We start from the raw sequence: 18,654 nt of genomic DNA on the forward strand, positions 1-18,654 counted from the left end.
ACTTGTGTTTTTCACTATAGAAATCAACGGAAAACGGAAAATATTTTTAAAACATCTTCCCCCCCCCCCCCCCCCGAGAAACAAAAATTCCTTTTTACAGGTAATATAGACTGTCAATTTACAAATTCGTACCAAAGCTTTTTGTGTTTCACAGGGGGGAACATATATCTACAGACAAAAAAGTACAAAAATTCTTATTTTTTCACCAATTTCAAATGAGTTTACAACTAAAACATTGTATTTTATTTATGATATATGCTTAATTTTATATGCTTAAAACATAAGAAAAGATTTAAGGAACATTTATTCATATCCAAGAATATTTTAAAATGTGATGATGCTTCAAAGCCCGATTTCAATGGAAAATATTGTCTACCCCCCTTTTTTAAATTGCTAGAATTAGGGGTAATTAACTATTTAACACTGGTATTAAAATTATCAGTCAATTACCATTGAACTAGTCTTTGCATTCAACAAAGATTTTACGGCCAAAATCATTAGTATTGAATTAAATGGGTTTAAAATGTAGGCGGGAATCGAAAGTTAGCGTGCATAGTCCTTTCATTTCTACCTCCGTCTTCTGTCCCGTTTTACTGAGCAAAAATGCCAAATGCATGGTTATTTTCCCGTAACATGATTAATTCGCATGAACAAGGTGTTCTTCGGTGAATATGAGGCGTCTGAGGGTGTTTTTCTATCTGATAAATGTGAAACAGAAAACTAAAACGAACGACAAAAATCAACAAAAAACATAAACAAAACAGTAAACTAACAAAAGAAATTACCAAAAGGGAAACAAACAGACAAAAAGGGGGGGGGGAAGTAGAAGCAAACAAAAACAACAACAAAAGACAAAACAAAGCATCCAATAAACTTAACAAAAATATATTTGTATTTCAGTGATTTAACTAGTTCCTTCAAAACTTCAGTCAGTTACAGGATCGAAAACCCGATCCCCCACCCCCTTCCTCACACGCACACACACTTTAGTTTTGAATTAATACAGCCTGTCCAAAGTTTTGCACATACAAAAAAATCATAATACACTACTACAAACTGCAGTAAAAATCTGCGTTAATTTACTTGTTGTCTAAGATTCGAAGAGTAATCTTGTTTGTGCAAACAAAAACAATATATTACAAAGCATCTTTCAATCGTTTTAATCTTTTTTCCCCAATCATTTGATTTTAATGGCATGTGGAAAATTAGTGCAGATTTCCTCTTATATAAAATATCTTGACCACAAAACGGCTTTTTTTTTTCAATGTATAAAATCCAGATAATTGACAAAATTCCTGAGGAGTGGCGTCAATTATCTGCCAGCCGCCATATCCAGGTAGACCCAATTCAAAAGGTAAAATCTTGAGATGCTCAGATTAAGTGGGGTGAATTTGTCAGTTTGGAACTGTATAGTAAAACAATCATCAATACTCACGTTTTTCCGAATAAAATGTTTGTAATACAGTTTTTAACATTACTACAGGTACAATGAAAAATGGGGACGACTTTTCGTACTAATTAAACAGTATATCATTATGTTCGGACCCCTCCCCCCCCCCCCCATACCACGTGCCTGTCCAGATCTATGATTGTAGCACTGAATAGCTTCAAACATGGAGTGTCAGTCGTTCTAGTAATTCTGAAGGAATGCAAAGTTTGGTCATTGCTTGTTATAGATTTGTTTATAGAGACAGGCTCATGCACCTGAATCTTCTGTTAAAAAGGTCTCAGTTAATAATTGCTGGTCCAGCCATGTGCCACAGAAACAATGCCCTCAGAAACGGGACTAATCAAGTGTTCAATTGAAGGTTCTTTAATTACAATATGTTATCTCAAGAGATCAAATGTCTGGCATTTGTGGAAACATGTCTATCGATACACCACTGAGAGGTTTGTGCTCCTTTTACTATATATATTCTATCAAATTTCAAACGTGTATTGCAGGTTTTAAATACGTTCACCTACGCGCTTAATTTCTCCAAGACAAAGGAAACAACAACTGAAAGGACTCTTCTTTGACGAGTCAATGGACTGTTACTTTTCTCTTACCAACTGTGCTAACAGTAATGTGTTTGGAGGAAGGGTCTGAAATGTCGTTTTCAAGCACCTGTTCCTGAACGAGATTTCCAATGTTGGTGTGCCTGTGTTTTAGGGAAAAACCAGAGGAGATAATTGTCAGAACAAAGGTAGGTAGTGGCCAATAGCCCGGTGCTTCCGTGGAAAGTCCCGACAGCCCCTCTACAGCAGTGCTAAAAGATAGACATTGTTAGAATATTCATATAAACGGTAGAATTCACAATCTGTTTTCAAAACTACAGATATATTGCAATATATTAGTGAAAAGGCATTGAATAGTTGAGTTTGTAATGAGGATTGTTTTTCCTCTGTCAGATGGGACATGGTGCCAGCAGCTCTGTTGGTAAGGGGGGCGGGATACCGACTCTGTACATTTACGGACTAAGTGCCCCCGCCAGAGCAGCATGGATGACGGCCAAGGCTGCTGAGATTCCAGTCCACCTCAAATACATCGACCTCTTTAAAGGCGAACACAAGACGCCAGACTTTGCAAAGGTACCTGCGTTTCCAATTAACAATTTGAAACAAGTGCATCTACACACAATCAATCAGCCCATACTTTTTATCTGTTAAAGATTGATATTTTATGACCCACATAATGATATGATCTTGACATTTAATCTTGGAGTCAAAGTTGTATTTCGGAGAGGGGGGGGGGCTCCCCGGCAAGAAAACATGTGGGGTATATAACTTTAATGACACAGAAGTGTCTTGAATCATCAGGACATCCGGTTGACTATGCACTTTGAATTAATTTGAAGGGAAAACTTGTGACATTGTTCTAAAGCAACATTCATGCTTTGAAACTGTTTTCTACTTTCTTAAAAAAAATGTTTTATGTAATGTGTACTAATCTAGGGTTTACATACTTAAATAACCAGAAACACTTATCACCAAAAAAGGACTTAAAATTTTGTCCACAGTGTCAGTTTTTGCATGAATGTAGGAGATCTAAATGTGAGAAGACTCCCTCTACAACTAAATCCATTTGTGTGGAATATTTCATTTATTGACCCCATACCTGATTATCATTTTTTTTAAATGGGCCTTTTATTTTGCCTTTACCCAAATCTAAATCATATCCATGACTGTTTTGTTTAAATAATTGAATGAAAATAAAATGTAAAAATTGTTCACATTTTTGTAGATCAATCCTGATATGACCTTGCCAACATTAGTAGATGGAGATTTTACATTGTGGGAAAGGTCAGTGCAATTTCTTCCACTTATGGAATGGCAACCATTTAAAATTAACTCACACAAATGTAACTGCAATTGATTTTTCTATGTAGTCGTCCTATAATGCAATACATGGTCAGCAAATGGGGAGGGAAGCACTCCTATTTATATCCTAAAGACCTTCAAAAGAGGGCCATATGTGATCGACTCATGAACTTTGACCTTGGATCTGTGTACAAAACAGTTACAGAATTCACAGTAAGTGAAAAACCATAAAATCTCTTTGATACTTGGTGCAATAATAACTAAAGACCTTTCTTGGGTTAACAGTACCCCAAGTTATTTCATTTGATACATAGTGTAATGAATTCAGTCAATAATGAGGCCTTTCTTGGGTTAACAGTACCCCCAGTTATATGTGTGATACATTTTGCAATGAATTTAGTCAATATTGAGGCTTTTCTTGGGTTTACAGTACCCCCAGTTATTTCAAGGGAAGCCTCCTGATCCTGACAAAGAGGCTGCCATGAAGAAAGCATTCGAATACCTCAACCGACATTTGGATGGTGGTCAACAGTACATGACTGGTGATAACCTCACAGTCGTAGACATCTCCATGGCAACCAATATCTCCTTGACTGAGATCAAAGGTTACAAACTGGACCAGTGGCCGGATCTGGCAATGTGGTACCGTCGAATGAAGGCCCTCCCTTACTGGGCCGAGTGTAATCGTGGACTGTACGAGTGGAAGTCCCCTCAGTGATAACAGAACCAAAAATACTCACAATGTTGATATAAATTGCACAAAATTTACACAACACTTACAAAATGAGAAACACAAAGGAATAAAATACACATTTTTATTTTATTTCATAGTGCATGAACATTTAACTGAAAAATAACCCAGAAGATTTTGGACTACAGAGCCGCAAATGTTGCTTGTTGATTTGTTATTATAATTTACAAATTTTATCTGGGTACAATATCACAGCCATGCATACATGTAAAACATCAATGCCACATAATGTACACTCTGTATGCCATGATCACTTTAAAATGACTAACAAATATTAATGCAGTGTCTAAACAATAACTTGCCTACAGTACAGTTTTTATTATTTTTGAAGACGACAACATTTGAAATATGTAAAATGCACTACATTCTTATAGTTCTTACATATATTTACACATATATACTTTTTAAAAAATAAGTTCTCAATAAAAATTAAAACCTGGAAGATGGTTGCCCAGCATATTTTATATCAGAGTTCCTTCTGACTTAAACACATGGTATTGTCAGGTGATAAAAATAACATACCAAGTTTATTAAGGAAGTTTTCCACTACCATAAAAGCAACAAACATTTCCAACAAAAATTGACATCTTGATGGTTTCATGTACATGTATTTTCAGTAAGTAAAATATATTTCAATTGAATCATTTTTAAAATGCATTGAAATATAAATTATGGTCAGAAAGTAAAAAGAACAGAGATGTCTAATAATAATGAAAAAATACTTTTACACAGTAAGTCGGTCTATACATTTGTCAAGTTTATAATCACTAATATTTATAATGGTATACATTTTGGTTGCATTTCTGTCTAAAGTTACACCTAACATATCCATGATTACACTACCTGGTGTATAAATGTCTTTCCTAACAGAATTAACAGTAATAAATTTTATAGGAAAAGATACTTTGATGTGAAATATCAACCCTGTAAGTGGCTATAGATGACTAAACATACCTTATTTCTATGAAATCAACGAGGACCCTCAATAAAAGATCTCAGAAAAACAAACAAATTTAAAAAAAAAAAAAAGGGGGGGTGTGAACCCTGAACCTGTTATCAAGGCCTGATGAATAAATCACCACACATGACCTTTGATAATGATAACTTGCCATGAAATTTCAACAAATGTATTTTAATGGGTGTTATGAAATTTGAATTGCAAATAAAAAATACACAAGGAGAGCAAATATCTGAAGAAAAATGTTTTTATCTGAAAAAATGTACACATGCAGAATAAGCAATATGAATTTAAAACAATACACTTGGACTGTATATCATATCAGGTTATTAGACATTGTTCATATACATGTAGTTAGGATTTGTTCATAAGTTATCTGGCCTCAGCACCGTAATACTACTGTCACTCCCCGCAGATCAAACATTCAAAGGACGTCTCATTTTTGTCTCAAATCAGCCACTTCAATTCTCTCTGTGTCCACGACACGAACATGGGAACAAGACTATAGGAATTAAAATAATGTTATTAGTGTAGCCCAAACATCATATCTATTAAGGTTCAGACCTCATTTTACAATAGAACTTAAAACTTGGACCAAAAACTTTAGCTGGTATAAAATCTTGCAAAATCAATTATCTGTAAAATATTGCTTGCATAAAACTATATTTCGAATTTCTTTAAAAATGGATTAATAACATTTTCAAATTAATGTAAACATGCACAGATATTGTATGGAAAATTACATTTTAGTCTAACTCTTAGACATAAGATACTTATAGTAAAATGGACCCCAGTATAATCAGCCTTCAGTAATTACATGTTATAGGTAACAGAGAGCAGAATATCAAGTATGCAATCTATGTAACCACTAACATGGTGTCAATGTTGCACAAAAATATAATTACCGGTAGGAACAAGAGGCCCACAGACCACTATACTCAGCTGAGTCACTGTGACCCTGCTGTTCATCTTAAGATTTTTTATAAATTCCCCCCTTTAATTTCATAAAAATTTTTACTCCATATTGTGGACCAAAACCTGATCCTAAATGGGCTTTTTAATTTTTACAAAGTTAAATCCACACAGCATTGGGATGAATCAAAATGATTAACATGGCCATGCTGTTCCTGAAAAGATACCCCCCCCCCCCCCCCAATACATAGGCTTTATGTAGAATTTGGGTCTCTGATTTTAGTCGATCTTTAATCCCAGGGTTCATAATTGAGGAAAACAAGAGGCCAAAGGGCCTTAATGGTCACCTGAGTATTATACAGGTACTGTGAGCAAGCATGCAAAATGATACCCCCTGCTGCATTTTTTTTAAGTGTCCATTCATATTTTGTAAATGTGACCTTGACATATGATAATTAAAACATAGGTAATCAGAGATTATAGAGCTCACCTCAATGAATGTTGTCTTTAAGTAAGGCAAAGTCCGACATTAAACTAATAATCTAGTAGTGTACATCCCAAAGTGCACCATTTATACAATTTTGATCTGATAGGGCTTGCAGTTACTTGGGAATGAACTTATCCAAAAACTTCAAATTAGTCACTCATCAAGAAAATGTAATTCAAATCCAGCATCTGAAGCAAGTTTAAGAGTGTTCATTCCTTGATGCATCATCCATGCAAGTTTGGTTCAGATAGGCCTTAATTAGTTTCTTGGTAATGGACCTACTTCTTTGTAAAATTTTGATCTCCTACTGTAGCCTCAAAGTATTCCAGGGGGCCCTGATCTGAACAAACTTGAATCTGAACTATCTGATGATGCTTGCATATCAATATGAGTAATAATTTCTTTTTTGTTTATTAGAGGAAGATTTTTCTAATACAATGTACATGTATATTCCCCTTGTAAAACTTTGATCTATCATAGCCCCACCCTAACCCCAGGGGGTCATGATTTGGACAAACTTGAACCTGCTCTACCTGAGGAAGCTTCCATATTAAAATGACTGATCATGGGTTTGCTGTTCTTGAGAAAAAGATCTTGAAAGATTTTTTTCTATATATTCAACTTTGATCGCCTATTGTGGCCACATCCTACCCTCAAGGGTCATGATTCGAACAAATTTGAATATACACTATGTCAGGAAGCTTAAACTTAATTTTCCTCTTTTCTGGCCAAGTGGTTCTTGAAAAGTATGTCATTAATTTATTCACTAATCCTTCATTATCTCCCCTTGAAAGAGGACATGACCCTTTATTGGAACAAAATTGAATTTCCTTTACTCAAGGATGCTTTGTGGCAAGTTTGGTTAAAATTGGCCCAGTGGTTCTGGAGAAGACGATGAAAATGTGAAAAGTTTATGACAACAACAGACAACAGACATTTTGCAATCAGCTCACTTGAGCCCTTGATTCAGGTGAGCTGAAAAGGTATGGTATGAGCAAAATTAGGCAACTCTCACCATCTATTTTCTGTTTGTTTACTTACATCAAACAATGGTGGTGTTTTTGTGTGTTGGTGAAATCCTCTCTCCCTGCATTGTCCAATCTCTGGAAGGCCTCGATCAGATGTCAGTGTAAATATTCCTGTCCTGTTCAAGTATAAATAATTTTCAAAAGATATCCCAAGAAAAATATTACAATGTATGTGAAAATCAGAAAATAAATACATGTAGGGAGAAAAGCCAAATTATAAAGCTCTAGAAAAATATTAAAATGTACATGTATGTGAAAATCAGAAAATAAATACCGAGTTGAAGAAAATCCAAAGTAAAGCTCTATAAAGTTAAATATGTATAGTAGTGAAGATTACTTACTCATTATACTTTGGTGCACATACAATAGCTATGGCCTCAGGTAACATAGCCTGGTACCCATACTGATTATGCATGTCTACACTAGAGAGGAAAGCTGTCTGGCTTGGATGTGTCTATAAAATCAAGCATAATCTACATGTACATGTTTTTTAGACGAGAGAAAATTTTCTGTCGACTAAAAATCACAAAATCTTAATAGATATCAGAGTAAATCCAGACTAAGTGATTTGCATCTTTGCAAGCTACGGGTTTTCGACACACTATACTCCCCGCAAATCCTGTTTGTGCGAAGCGTAGTGGACCTAAAACCCTTGGCTTGCAAAGATGAGTGATTTGATGAATACACCTACATGAATCCACCCCAAAGTGATGAGATCCCTTGGATCTTGGTACAAAAATAAGTCCTCCTCATCCTCTGCTACACATGTGTCTGTAGTTCCTGTCTGTTTAGGGACCAGCACATGTGTTATGTGGAAACTGTTATGTATCTACAGGAAAAAAAGGCTCCTGGCATTCACACTTTCAGAAAAGTTAAAGAATTCATTTATAACAGGTAACAAAGTGCTGGAAAATTGTTAATTTTTATCTACAGATAGAATAATTTTGGCATTCAAGCTTTAACAAAGAATAGTAATATGAACTGTATTTAACATGTAACAAGGCGATGGAGAAATTGTTACTTTTTATATAGAAATAAAATGATTCTGGGATTCAAACTTTCATTAAAAAAAAAAAATATTTATTATCATATAACAAATTCCTGGGAAAATTGTTAATTCAGAGGTAAGACTGTTTCTTAACACATTTTAAGTTAAAGAGTACAAGAATTTCAGTTTATAGGCTAGTACTAACCAACTTTCCAGCAAGAATACCACAGGTTTCAATATTTCTTAATGTGTTATGCTCCGCGAGCACCATAAACTTCCTCATCAGATCTGATGGGACAACAACTTCACGAAGGCCAGAGAAGCCGGTGCTGGTAAAGTGGTCAGGTTTGGTGCTTCTGTCAATATCTGGAACACCATTTCTAAAACAACACACACTGTTAATACTGTATGTGTACTTAAAAAGCGGACTTCATAGTTTAGCGGCTTTGCCACAGACAATGATGCACTAATTCATGAATACTGCTAAGAAATCATTTATAAATTATAAATATCATATATGGCAGGGACATGTGTAGTGTATCATCATGTATTCATGATTTCAACCAACAACTCCATACCCAGTGATTGCGCTAAATTTTGAATATGCCAATTTATGTACATGTACAGTATGTAAACTAAAAGTAGGAGCACTATACACATTCAGAGAGTCCCATTTTGAATAAGATTCAGTATATAATCATCATATGAACTTGCATTTGATAATCTGACAGACATAAATCTCTGTCTGTGACTGACACTTACATGGTTGGAGTGGAGTAATCAGAAATGACTAGGTTTTTCTTCAGCTCTCTATCAGGAATACTGGGATACTGAGAATCTTTAATCAGATTTTTCTCCACTGGTCTTTCCCCAAAGTCATTGTGTATATAAGTCAGATTCCCTCCTGTTGCAGATGGGCGCTGGTTATTCAACCCTTCCTTGTTGTCATTTTTCACAATTTTCTCATTACTTTCACTGTCTTGATCAATATTTTTCAGTAATTCTTTTTCTTTTAATTCCTGTAATTTGCGTTCCTGTTCATCTAGCCATTTTGTTTCGGCTTCACTTTTAGCCTGGATTTGTCTGGCTTCCTCTTCCTGTCGTCTAGCTTCCTCTTCTTGTCGTAATCTTTCTTGTTCTCTCTCTAACTCCTCTTGTATAATACGCTATACCAAAGCAGAAGCAAAATAATATTTGTAAGAATTTAAACAGTGATAGACAATTCCTGAATTATTTCTTGTCAAAGTGATAGGCATATTTGAATATAGCAATAGTGTTTATAATTTACAATTTCAGAAATAAATTTAAGTCAAAAACATAAATGAAATGATTTTTTTTATGGATTTTCCATTCTTATTACCTCTTCCTCTACACGTCTCTTTTCGATTTCTGTGTATCTCTTTTTCAAAATGGTTTTCAACTCTTCAGCAATAGGAAACACAAGCTTTACTTTCTATAAAGTAAAATAAATAATCACTTCAAGTTTCAGCATATATCACACTCTGCTTAAGTCCGCTGTGTTCCAATTTCTGCAATGATGATATAAATATACATGTATGTAGCACAGATTATAAAACAAAAAATATCTACACAGACTTACCTTCTTTATTGCCACAACATCACCAGCAGGAGCCGAATTATAGTCAGGATGTTTGGGTAATTTTTCCACAAACAGACTAAAGATAAATTTGAAAGTCATATGTTTGTTGAAACAACTGAAAATTGCAAAAGCCATGGAAAAAAACCTAATACACAAGAGACTTTATCATCACTAAACGTATCAATGAGTATTTCGAACTTTTTTTTTAATTTTTATTACATGTATTATCTTTTTTAGGTGCTATTTTTCCCTCTATACAATGCCATTTACCTTGAAGACCATTTGAAACATAATTTTAATGCTCTAGAAAATAAATTGCTTATAGAGAAAATAAGAATTCCTCTCATTCATGATGATGTAAGACATAATGCAACCCATGTATTACAGAGTAAGATTTTCTTATCTTGTATAATATGATGTCATAAATAATTTTGTGATGTCACAACAGATAACTAAATGTAAGCATGTAAGTGATACACAAGACAGTACAATGGTTATTTGAGTGCACGCTTTGATAAATGTTTTATCTCCTTCATCTTTAACATTTGGATTTACACTTGCAGTATACACTTGTATATGGTACATTTGTTTTAACTGTGGCTTTAGATTTTTTTTATACATAATTTTATTCACAAAAAGTGAATGGGATTATGCAGCACGCATATACTTTTTTTTAGCCCTCTCCCTACATCAAGGTCAAGGTGAATACACACTTTAAGTGTAAAATTAATTAAACAATAAAACAATCACTATAGAAAAAGATTTATATATAGAAAAAGGCTTTAGATTTGAAGTCCTAGAATGGAAGTATAAGAAATTTATATAATATGTTTGGGTTCTTATGACAACTTCAATTGATTTGATAAAACTTTAGTAATGATAAACAAATAATCATTCAATATGTTTGAGTGTAAGAAAGATAAAATCCTGCCCTTAGAGATCTCGTTTGTACTAGCTTAGAAATAGAACTTGGCAACCCTCATTCATCCCTGTGATTCCACTCCTACATTGACCTATAGTAGTAGTTTTAAATGATTCTTGTAATATAGTTCAAAACACTTTGTTGAAGAATTTACTTTGTTGGACCCTAGGAATCATAATACATTTGAGTGCTTATTTAGGGCTTTGAATTCAATGTCACGCTAGAGCCTCTAATGCCTTTACATATATAAAAAAATTTCATGTTACTCTGAGAAATTGCAGATTGGACTGCATGCTTTTATGCTGCATTTGTATGGAACGCCAAATTAACATATATTCAAATATTTGAACCTATCTTCAAATATTTGTACCTATCTCCAAATGAATTGAAGATAGGTACAATTGAACTAAAGATAGGTACAATTGAATTAAAGATAGGTGTAAATAATCATACCTATCTCTAAATATTTAAACCTAGGTTCAAATAAATTATACCTATCTTTAATGGAATTACACCTATCTTCTATTCAATTAAAGATAGGTTTAATTGAATTATACCTATCTTCAATTCATTTGAAGATAGGTACAATTGATTTAAAGATAGGTATAATTGATTTGAAGATAGGTACAATCGTAACATATCCACAGACGATTTGAAGGTAGGTACAATTCAATTATACCTAGGTTCATTTCGTTTTTTGTTATTGAAAATAATGAAAGCTCCCTCTAACAATGACTTGAACATGGAGGGAACTGCACAGTGAATTTTTATGGGGAGTAGTTGTTATTGTCAGTATCTTTATAATTAAAGATAGGTTCAATTCATTTGCACCTATCTTTAAATCAATTATACCTATCTTTAATTCATGGCATTTGCACCTGTCTTCAAATCAATTGTACCTACAATGTATCTTCAAATCAATTGTACCTATCTTCAAATGAATTAAAGATAGGTATAATTGAATTAAACCTATCTTTAATTCATTTGGAGATAGATACAATTGATTTGAAGATAGGTACAATTGATTTGAAGATAGGTATAATTAATTGAAGATAGGTTCAAATATTTGAATATAATATGTTAATTTGGCGTTCCATACATTTGGAAATGATTACGCCAAGTAAGAAAAAATTTCTTGCGCTGAAAATCCTAAAAACTGTTTTTAAAATCATAAATTTTACTGCAAAACTTCAAGTATTCTACAATATCTCTAAATATTTTAATTTAGTACATATTTCTTTAGACAATACAATAAACTGTTTTCATTGTCTGACAGAGTAAATCAAAAAACTTACGATATGAACTTTGTATACAGAATGAATGCTTGCTCATAGTTTTTTTCATCCTGGTAGACTTTTGCCATCCTCAGCATTTCATGACCAGATCTGAGGTACCTCCTAGGGGGAATCTGAGGGTCAATCTCCACTTTACAGGCATAATTACATAATTCCCTCACCCTGGCTCCAGGGTCTCTGATGTGAGAGGTGAGGGAAACATCTCTTACGGCAACTTGTGCCATGACAACCTATGAAAATAAATTAGCTTGAAAAATTCATTTACAATACCTCAACAATAAAGTGAATACAATACAGTAAATGAAATTAAGTTCATTCACTCAAAATAAACGATTGGGTATCATACAAAACTATCATATAAAAAATTCAACTTCTTTCTAATTTTAGGAATTACTGAAGCTCTTGTGTTCACTGATCATATATCAAAATATTTACTACACCTATAATTAGATCAATGTTCTTGTTAAAAATTTGTCACATCTTACCGACAGGAACTGGGAAAGTTATTTACAAATAATTTGTCATCTGCAAATTTTCTTCCTACATTTTGTTTACTTTTTTTTGGCATGATGCTCTATTAAGTTGAAGCTTTAGTAGGTCATACCACAAATGTGTCGCACAGTTGCTCGGGGAAGACAAATTAATAAAAATAAAGATATTGCTTGTACCACAGAAATAAATAAATACATGTACAGTGCCATGAATCTCTCTGTACACTGCACAAATGCAATACATAATTCTTCTTTTCAGCGCTAGCAGAAAAGAGTGAATTTTAGATTTCAACCCGGTTCTTCCTTTATATATTTTTATACGTTTTATACGTCATACATTCTTCGGTACGAAAGCCTATTAGGATCAATCTATGGAGAAAAAATTTTTTATAAATTATAACGTCTTCCGAAAAGACGTTATCAGGCCCGTAGGAAGCAATTTCACTTTGAGGGGGCACAGCCATACATTTTCAGTTTTTTTTGGGGGGGGGGCACTATCAACTACCCGGCAAAATTCCTTGACAAGCCAAAAAAAAAAAAAAAAAAAAAAAAGAAGAAGAAGAAGTCATCAGACGTTATTATTGACGGGACACAAGCATATAATAGTTACGTTTTCTATAGTATTCTATATATCGGCAAAATTATGGGGGAGGGGCACGGCCCCCGTGTCCCCCCGGTTCCTACGGCCATGGTAATAACACAAAAGAGCGTAACAACGCGAAAAAAAAGTTATTACGCCTTTTCAAAAGGCGTTATTACGGCCTTTCCAAAAGGTGTTATCACGCCTTTTATTCTCAATACATGACTAACTTAGCCCATCCCGGGGGCTGAAATCTTATCCTCGGGACATGAATTTCACAATTAAATATAGGGCTATTTTCTCAAAAAATTATTTAAACATATTGTGATTAAATTTCAAGGAAAAAAAAAGATTTTTTTAAATGTGTAATATATTTTCAATGTTAAACCAACTTAGTCCTTCTCTGATGCCAGACACCTCTACCAAGGATCATGGATTTCACAAAATTGGTTGAAGGCTAATTGCTCATTATACCCATGCAAGTTGTTTGCCTGCTTTTTCCCAAGAGGAGAAAAAAATATTTTCAAATTTGACATGAATTTTTAATACATGGTCAGCAAAGCCCCAAGCTGCATCTGCCTATATCCTGGATTTTCACAAGTAGAGTGTTGACTTCTCTTAATACACATGCAAACAGTTGTCTGCAAGATGTGCAGGGATATAGAAAATACTTTATATTGCATAGATAAAATGGCTTTGATTCAACCTATTATGTATTTATTAATGTAAAATAACGCCTTTCCATTTTTGGATATAAAGCCTTTTCAAAAAAGCCGGTAGTACGAGTGCGAGGGGGGAGGGGGGGGACTTAAAAAGTTGTTACAATAAAGATTCTGACACTTTCAGACAAAAAAAAAAAATGTTTGAAAAAACTTACCATACCTAGAGTTTATGTATATAGGTGTGTTACGATTTTCAGAAACATGGTTTTCTTGTCTGAAAGTGTCAGAATCTTTATTGTAAGAACTTTTCAAGTGTATTTAAAGTAGATTCAAAATTTTAATAGTTCATTTTACATTTAACAATCCGGGAGACAAGCCCCTATGATAGCAGCCACCGTAGCTATAGCTTAAATGACTCAAAAAACATTTTTTTTAATGAAGGCTTTACCAGCTTTTCTCACGGAACCCTCCCATTTTAAAGAATCTGGATCAGCAAAACGCGAAATGAAAATGTACAAGTTAACTAAACCTTTAATGTCAATTAAAATAGTCGCTAGTATTTTAGTTAAGTGATGATGTTTTTTAACATCTGAAAAAGCATAGACCTTTGGTATGGTAAAAGAACATTCTGTTTTTTTATTTATCTTCTAGACATAGTAGTGCATCACGAGATGAGCATTTGCTGCGAGACATATCTGACGGAAATTACCGATTGGCTCCAAAGAGAGTGCGAGTCCAAACGAAAAATTTTCAGATTTTTAATTAGTGATTTGGAATCATTATATTTGAAGGTATGTTGTAATTTTAGTTACATTTATCAGTTAATGTTGTTGTGATCTACAAATTAGCTTGAGACATTGCATCGTTATATTGCAAATGCAGGACGGAAAATGACATCTGTAACGTTAGACGTTGTTACAGGCGCAGCAAAATATCGTGAAGGGAATTTAATATTTTGTGATTAAGTCATGTCATCCAAGAATATTTTCTCTATGGCAAGTGTGAAAAATGACTTCCAATTCTATTTATACATGGGAAATTATCAATTGATAGAACTTGTGTAGAGAGGTGTCACTCCACCCATGCATTTGCTGGTCTACTTGCATGTTTAAATTTATATCAAGTGTTCCTTAATGGTTGGAAATACAATGCAGAATTTTGAGTAATTCTTAGTTAACCTTTTCACTCAATGAATTATGCACTGAAATCCACTTATTTTTTAAGTACATCATGAAATAGTGGTATGTATTTGCACTACACACTGACTCATACATTCCTCATATTGCATAAGAAATAGGCACCACAATGTGATGTTTAAATAATATAAGTGCTGTTATAACAAATGTTTTCTGCATTTTTGCAGTCAAAAAGAATTTCCCATAACTACTCATTTCATTAGTATTATTTTGATTAATCACACACACCTCAAATTATTTAGAAATTAGTGTATACATTTAACAGTATCAGGTTCGTTCACCCTATCTACCTGTTCGCATGAGTCCTTTCGCGCAGGGTCCGTTCGCCATTATTCTTGTTCGCCCTATATCTCGTTCGCCCTGTTTCTCGTTCGCCATATTATATATATAGTATATAGTAAATATCAACATTTATTATTATTAATTTTATTCAATATTTTACGACTTAGTGTTGTTTTTTTTTTCAAATGTTGCTACAGTATTTTTTTAATTTACCATAATCTTAATTAAATAATTCAAATTTGATATTTTATGCTCTTTACATGCTTAATTGATTTAATTGTACTTAATAATGTCACTGTAATTTAGGGGATCATACAATCTGCGTTATGTTTTGAAAACAATTAAAGGACTGAGATGTTAATTTCTGTTGGTCTGCTGGGTCTTTGATAGTACAGGTATTTATAGTGTGACCACATGCATACGACTGTTGTCTCCCGTGTGCAATTTATGTACCAATGTACATACAATTTATTTAAAAAATCCATTGGTTCATTATTCAACTTTCTGCAATATAAATAAGGTGAATGGACCCTGTGTGAAAAGTTTTAGCATGTTTAGGGCGATTGAACTCTGGGCGAACGGGAATTAGGGTGAACGGCATCAAGGGCTAACAAGTTTTAGGGCGAACGAACATACAACCACATTTAACATATAATAAGTAGTAATAAATACACCCCATTGACCTCGGCCTTGATATTTGACATTGAAAGTTAATAAAAAAAAAAACTTCATCATTGTTTAGTATGATCCACTCCTATCATCTTGTTAAAATCAAGATAAATAAGATGTTACAGTCAGATTGAAATAGAAAAACGTGTACCACTATTGGATTTGAAGTTGGCTTTGACATTTGACTCAATGGTTTTGACAATTATTCTTGTCAAGGACAGCCTCTAATATGATAGATTGATAGATCAGGATGTTGTAATTCACATGCTACCATTGGGGTTACGTAGGCCTGGAGCATGTGATTGGTACTAAATTAGGCATATTCGTGTTATATATGACTTGTTCATGCAGATCATCATCTGTTTTCACACATGTTTATGTTAATCAGGATGAGATGTGGTTTGAACACTCCCATTGGAAGTGATCTTGATATTTGACTTAAACTGGCAATTACACATATTTCTTGAGGATGTGAATGAATTATCATTTTCATTTATCTTGGCCTTGAGATGTGACCATATTATTAGTGAATTAAAGACATTTACTTCTTTGTATATTGTCTATTTTGATTACTGTATAGGGGATTAATTTCATGGGTTGTAATTTTCACGTTTTTCTCTCCTCGAACACGATCGCGGTTTGTTGAATTCGCGAAATCGGTATATAATAAAAGTTACCTCCCTTGTCTTTATCCGTGTAATCCATAGTATACCTAGAACGACATTAATCAGCGTTCACGAACAACAGGGTAGGTTTATATAAAATGAATAGATTTAGTAGTTAATTGGTGATTAATAAAAACAAGTGCTGTTATTAAGTTTTTTTTTACTATAAACGTCAAATGAATTTCCTATATGCTTTTACGATGAGTGCATATGTACACATCTTTCCGAAGGTATAGCACATCGCAGCAAAAAAAAAAAAAACACTGGACGCTAATAAAAGTATTAATGTATATACATAATAATATCCTTCCATATCTTCAGCAAGGTCGATAGTTATTCGAATGGTATTTTTTTTAAACCAAAATTTCCATAAAAACTAATACGCATAATGCTAATGTAGGTAACAAATACAGGTGGTAACGTTACGCACGGGTAATCAAAACCAATGACCCATGTGTTTTGATTGATGCAGCATGTATATATTAAAACGGCTTTTTAACAATAAATACAGGTTATTAGCTGCTTATTTAAATTAAAGTAAAGCGTGATAATTAAGATAATTGAATGACAAGTACTACTCGTAATTACTGAAATGACCATGTATTGTACGTATATATACCTATCTTAGTCTATTCTCAAATTTCCAAATAAAACATTGAGGTTTAATATTTAAAACTTATTCACTGTTTCTTGAATTCACGGATTGATTAACACCGTGAATATAGCGAATATTAACACCGCGAGTTATTTTCCCCCTATACAGTATCACATTTTAATTTAAAGTAATTGAAAGTCAGTTGGATGTCTTCAATAAATATATCAAAGTTTATCCAAGCCTTAACCTTTGTCCTAGATATTGGTAATTGATAGACATACCATGCTGACAAAAACCAGCTTATTTTAAGTGGCTACTGTATTTGTGAGTCCCAAGTAGCTAGCTTATATAATGATTAATTTGAGCCTCATATTAACAAACAGTACTGGAAAACTGGTTCTGACAAATTTTTGAGACTGAGAGGTTCTTACTAACTTCACACCCCCTCCCTCCCCCCCCCCCCCCCCCATACACACAAGCGAAAGTAGTTCATTGTAACCACATTTGTGGGTAACCTGTCATATCTGTCATCTTCAAGTTCCTTTTATAGATAAATTAAGTTGTAACTTAATGAATAGCAAGTTTTATGTTGACTTTGTCCTTATCTTTGACATTTTATTTTTAGTCCACTACCGGTGAAACTGGAGGGGACTATAGGTTTCCTCTGAGTCTGTCCATCCATCTGTCTGTCTGTCCATCTGTCTAGCTGTCCCTCTGTCTGTCTGTCAGTCTGTCCCACTTGGTTTTCCGCATTTTTTTTCTAAAGGCTTCAGTGATTCATTTTGAAAATGGTTATCATGGGTCCAAAGGACCCCTCTTAATGACAACAATGAGTCCCGTGCCAAAATCAATGCGTCCAAATCCAAGGGTATTGTGTATTAGATGTTACAGAGGAAATTCTGGTGAAATGAAAAGGGTAGGCCTATTGCACGAAAGTGCAAATGTTTTATTGTAGCTGTCACTAGCTGTGAGTGATTTATACTTTTACTATCAATTGTCCAAGTAAGAGTAAATGATTTTGTGTCATAAAAATAATACATTGTCCACTGTGCACTTTGGTTCTATTTTTAGATTGTACATATGATCTCACACATTGTATCAGTCATAAAATGCACAAAAGCAGAATGAAGTTAAAAAAGGTTAAGAAATGACAAATAGTCAGAAATAAAAATGATTAAATTTTATACTTCTTAGCTTGTAAGGAAAAAACGAAAAGAAAAAAAAAAACAATGATACAGGTTACAGCTTAAATACAAAGGTATAGTGTTCACTT

At 33.6% G+C, this 18,654-nt stretch overlaps 3 protein-coding genes across 5 annotated transcripts in view; 2 read left to right on the top strand and 1 right to left on the bottom strand.

The window, feature by feature from the left end:
- The first annotated feature begins 2,051 nt into the window (after positions 1-2,051).
- Positions 2,052-4,018, top strand: LOC133199472 (glutathione S-transferase 1-1-like). Its single transcript, XM_061335279.1, has 5 exons — positions 2,052-2,186; positions 2,392-2,571; positions 3,224-3,282; positions 3,369-3,513; positions 3,731-4,018. The coding sequence occupies exons 1-5, from the start codon at positions 2,130-2,132 to the stop codon at positions 4,016-4,018; spliced, it is 729 nt and encodes a 242-aa protein (XP_061191263.1). The 5' UTR covers positions 2,052-2,129.
- An 83-nt stretch (positions 4,019-4,101) lies between these two features.
- On the bottom strand, positions 4,102-12,790 carry LOC133199471 (STAM-binding protein-like). Its single transcript, XM_061335278.1, has 10 exons — positions 12,727-12,790; positions 12,242-12,471; positions 10,025-10,100; positions 9,785-9,877; positions 9,187-9,590; positions 8,630-8,804; positions 8,128-8,265; positions 7,778-7,890; positions 7,450-7,552; positions 4,102-5,511 (listed from the first exon to the last, which is right to left on the bottom strand). Exons 2-10 carry the CDS (start codon positions 12,463-12,465, stop codon positions 5,446-5,448), a joined length of 1,392 nt encoding a protein of 463 aa, XP_061191262.1. The 5' UTR covers positions 12,466-12,471; positions 12,727-12,790; the 3' UTR covers positions 4,102-5,445.
- A 1,857-nt stretch (positions 12,791-14,647) lies between these two features.
- The window catches only part of LOC133199475 (protein FAM13B-like), a 33,306-nt gene continuing 29,299 nt past the window's right edge, over positions 14,648-18,654 (top strand). Inside the window, exon 1 of one of the 3 annotated variants that reach the window (XM_061335284.1) lies at positions 14,648-14,765. The gene's annotated coding sequence lies outside the window, so the exon portion shown is untranslated. The remainder of the gene's footprint in view (positions 14,766-18,654) is intronic. The other 2 variants (XM_061335285.1, XM_061335286.1) reach the window with 2 other exon arrangements.

This window comes from Saccostrea echinata, unplaced genomic scaffold (genome assembly GCF_033153115.1).
Source record: "Saccostrea echinata isolate AGI-Se365-2 ecotype Australia unplaced genomic scaffold, CSIRO_AGI_Sech_v1 ptg000034l, whole genome shotgun sequence".
Lineage (NCBI taxonomy): Eukaryota > Metazoa > Mollusca > Bivalvia > Ostreida > Ostreidae > Saccostrea > Saccostrea echinata.

Bases quoted from the DNA above. Each gene is read 5' to 3' on its own strand.
- LOC133199472 (XM_061335279.1), top strand. From the start codon at position 2,130: ATGTTGGTGTGCCTGTGTTTTAGGGAAAAACCAGAGGAGATAATTGTC. The intron at 2,187-2,391 runs GTAGGTAGTGGC...TTCCTCTGTCAG, and splicing joins AGATAATTGTCAGAACAAAG to ATGGGACATGGTGCCAGCAG. The intron at 3,283-3,368 runs GTCAGTGCAATT...TTTTCTATGTAG, and splicing joins GATTTTACATTGTGGGAAAG to TCGTCCTATAATGCAATACA.
- LOC133199471 (XM_061335278.1), bottom strand. From the start codon at position 12,465: ATGGCACAAGTTGCCGTAAGAGATGTTTCCCTCACCTCTCACATCAGA. The intron at 7,891-8,127 runs GTAGGTGTATTC...TTGATTTTATAG, and splicing joins TCACTTTGGGGTGGATTCAT to ACACATCCAAGCCAGACAGC. The intron at 5,512-7,449 runs GTAAGTAAACAA...TAATTCCTATAG, and splicing joins AAACACCACCATTGTTTGAT to TCTTGTTCCCATGTTCGTGT.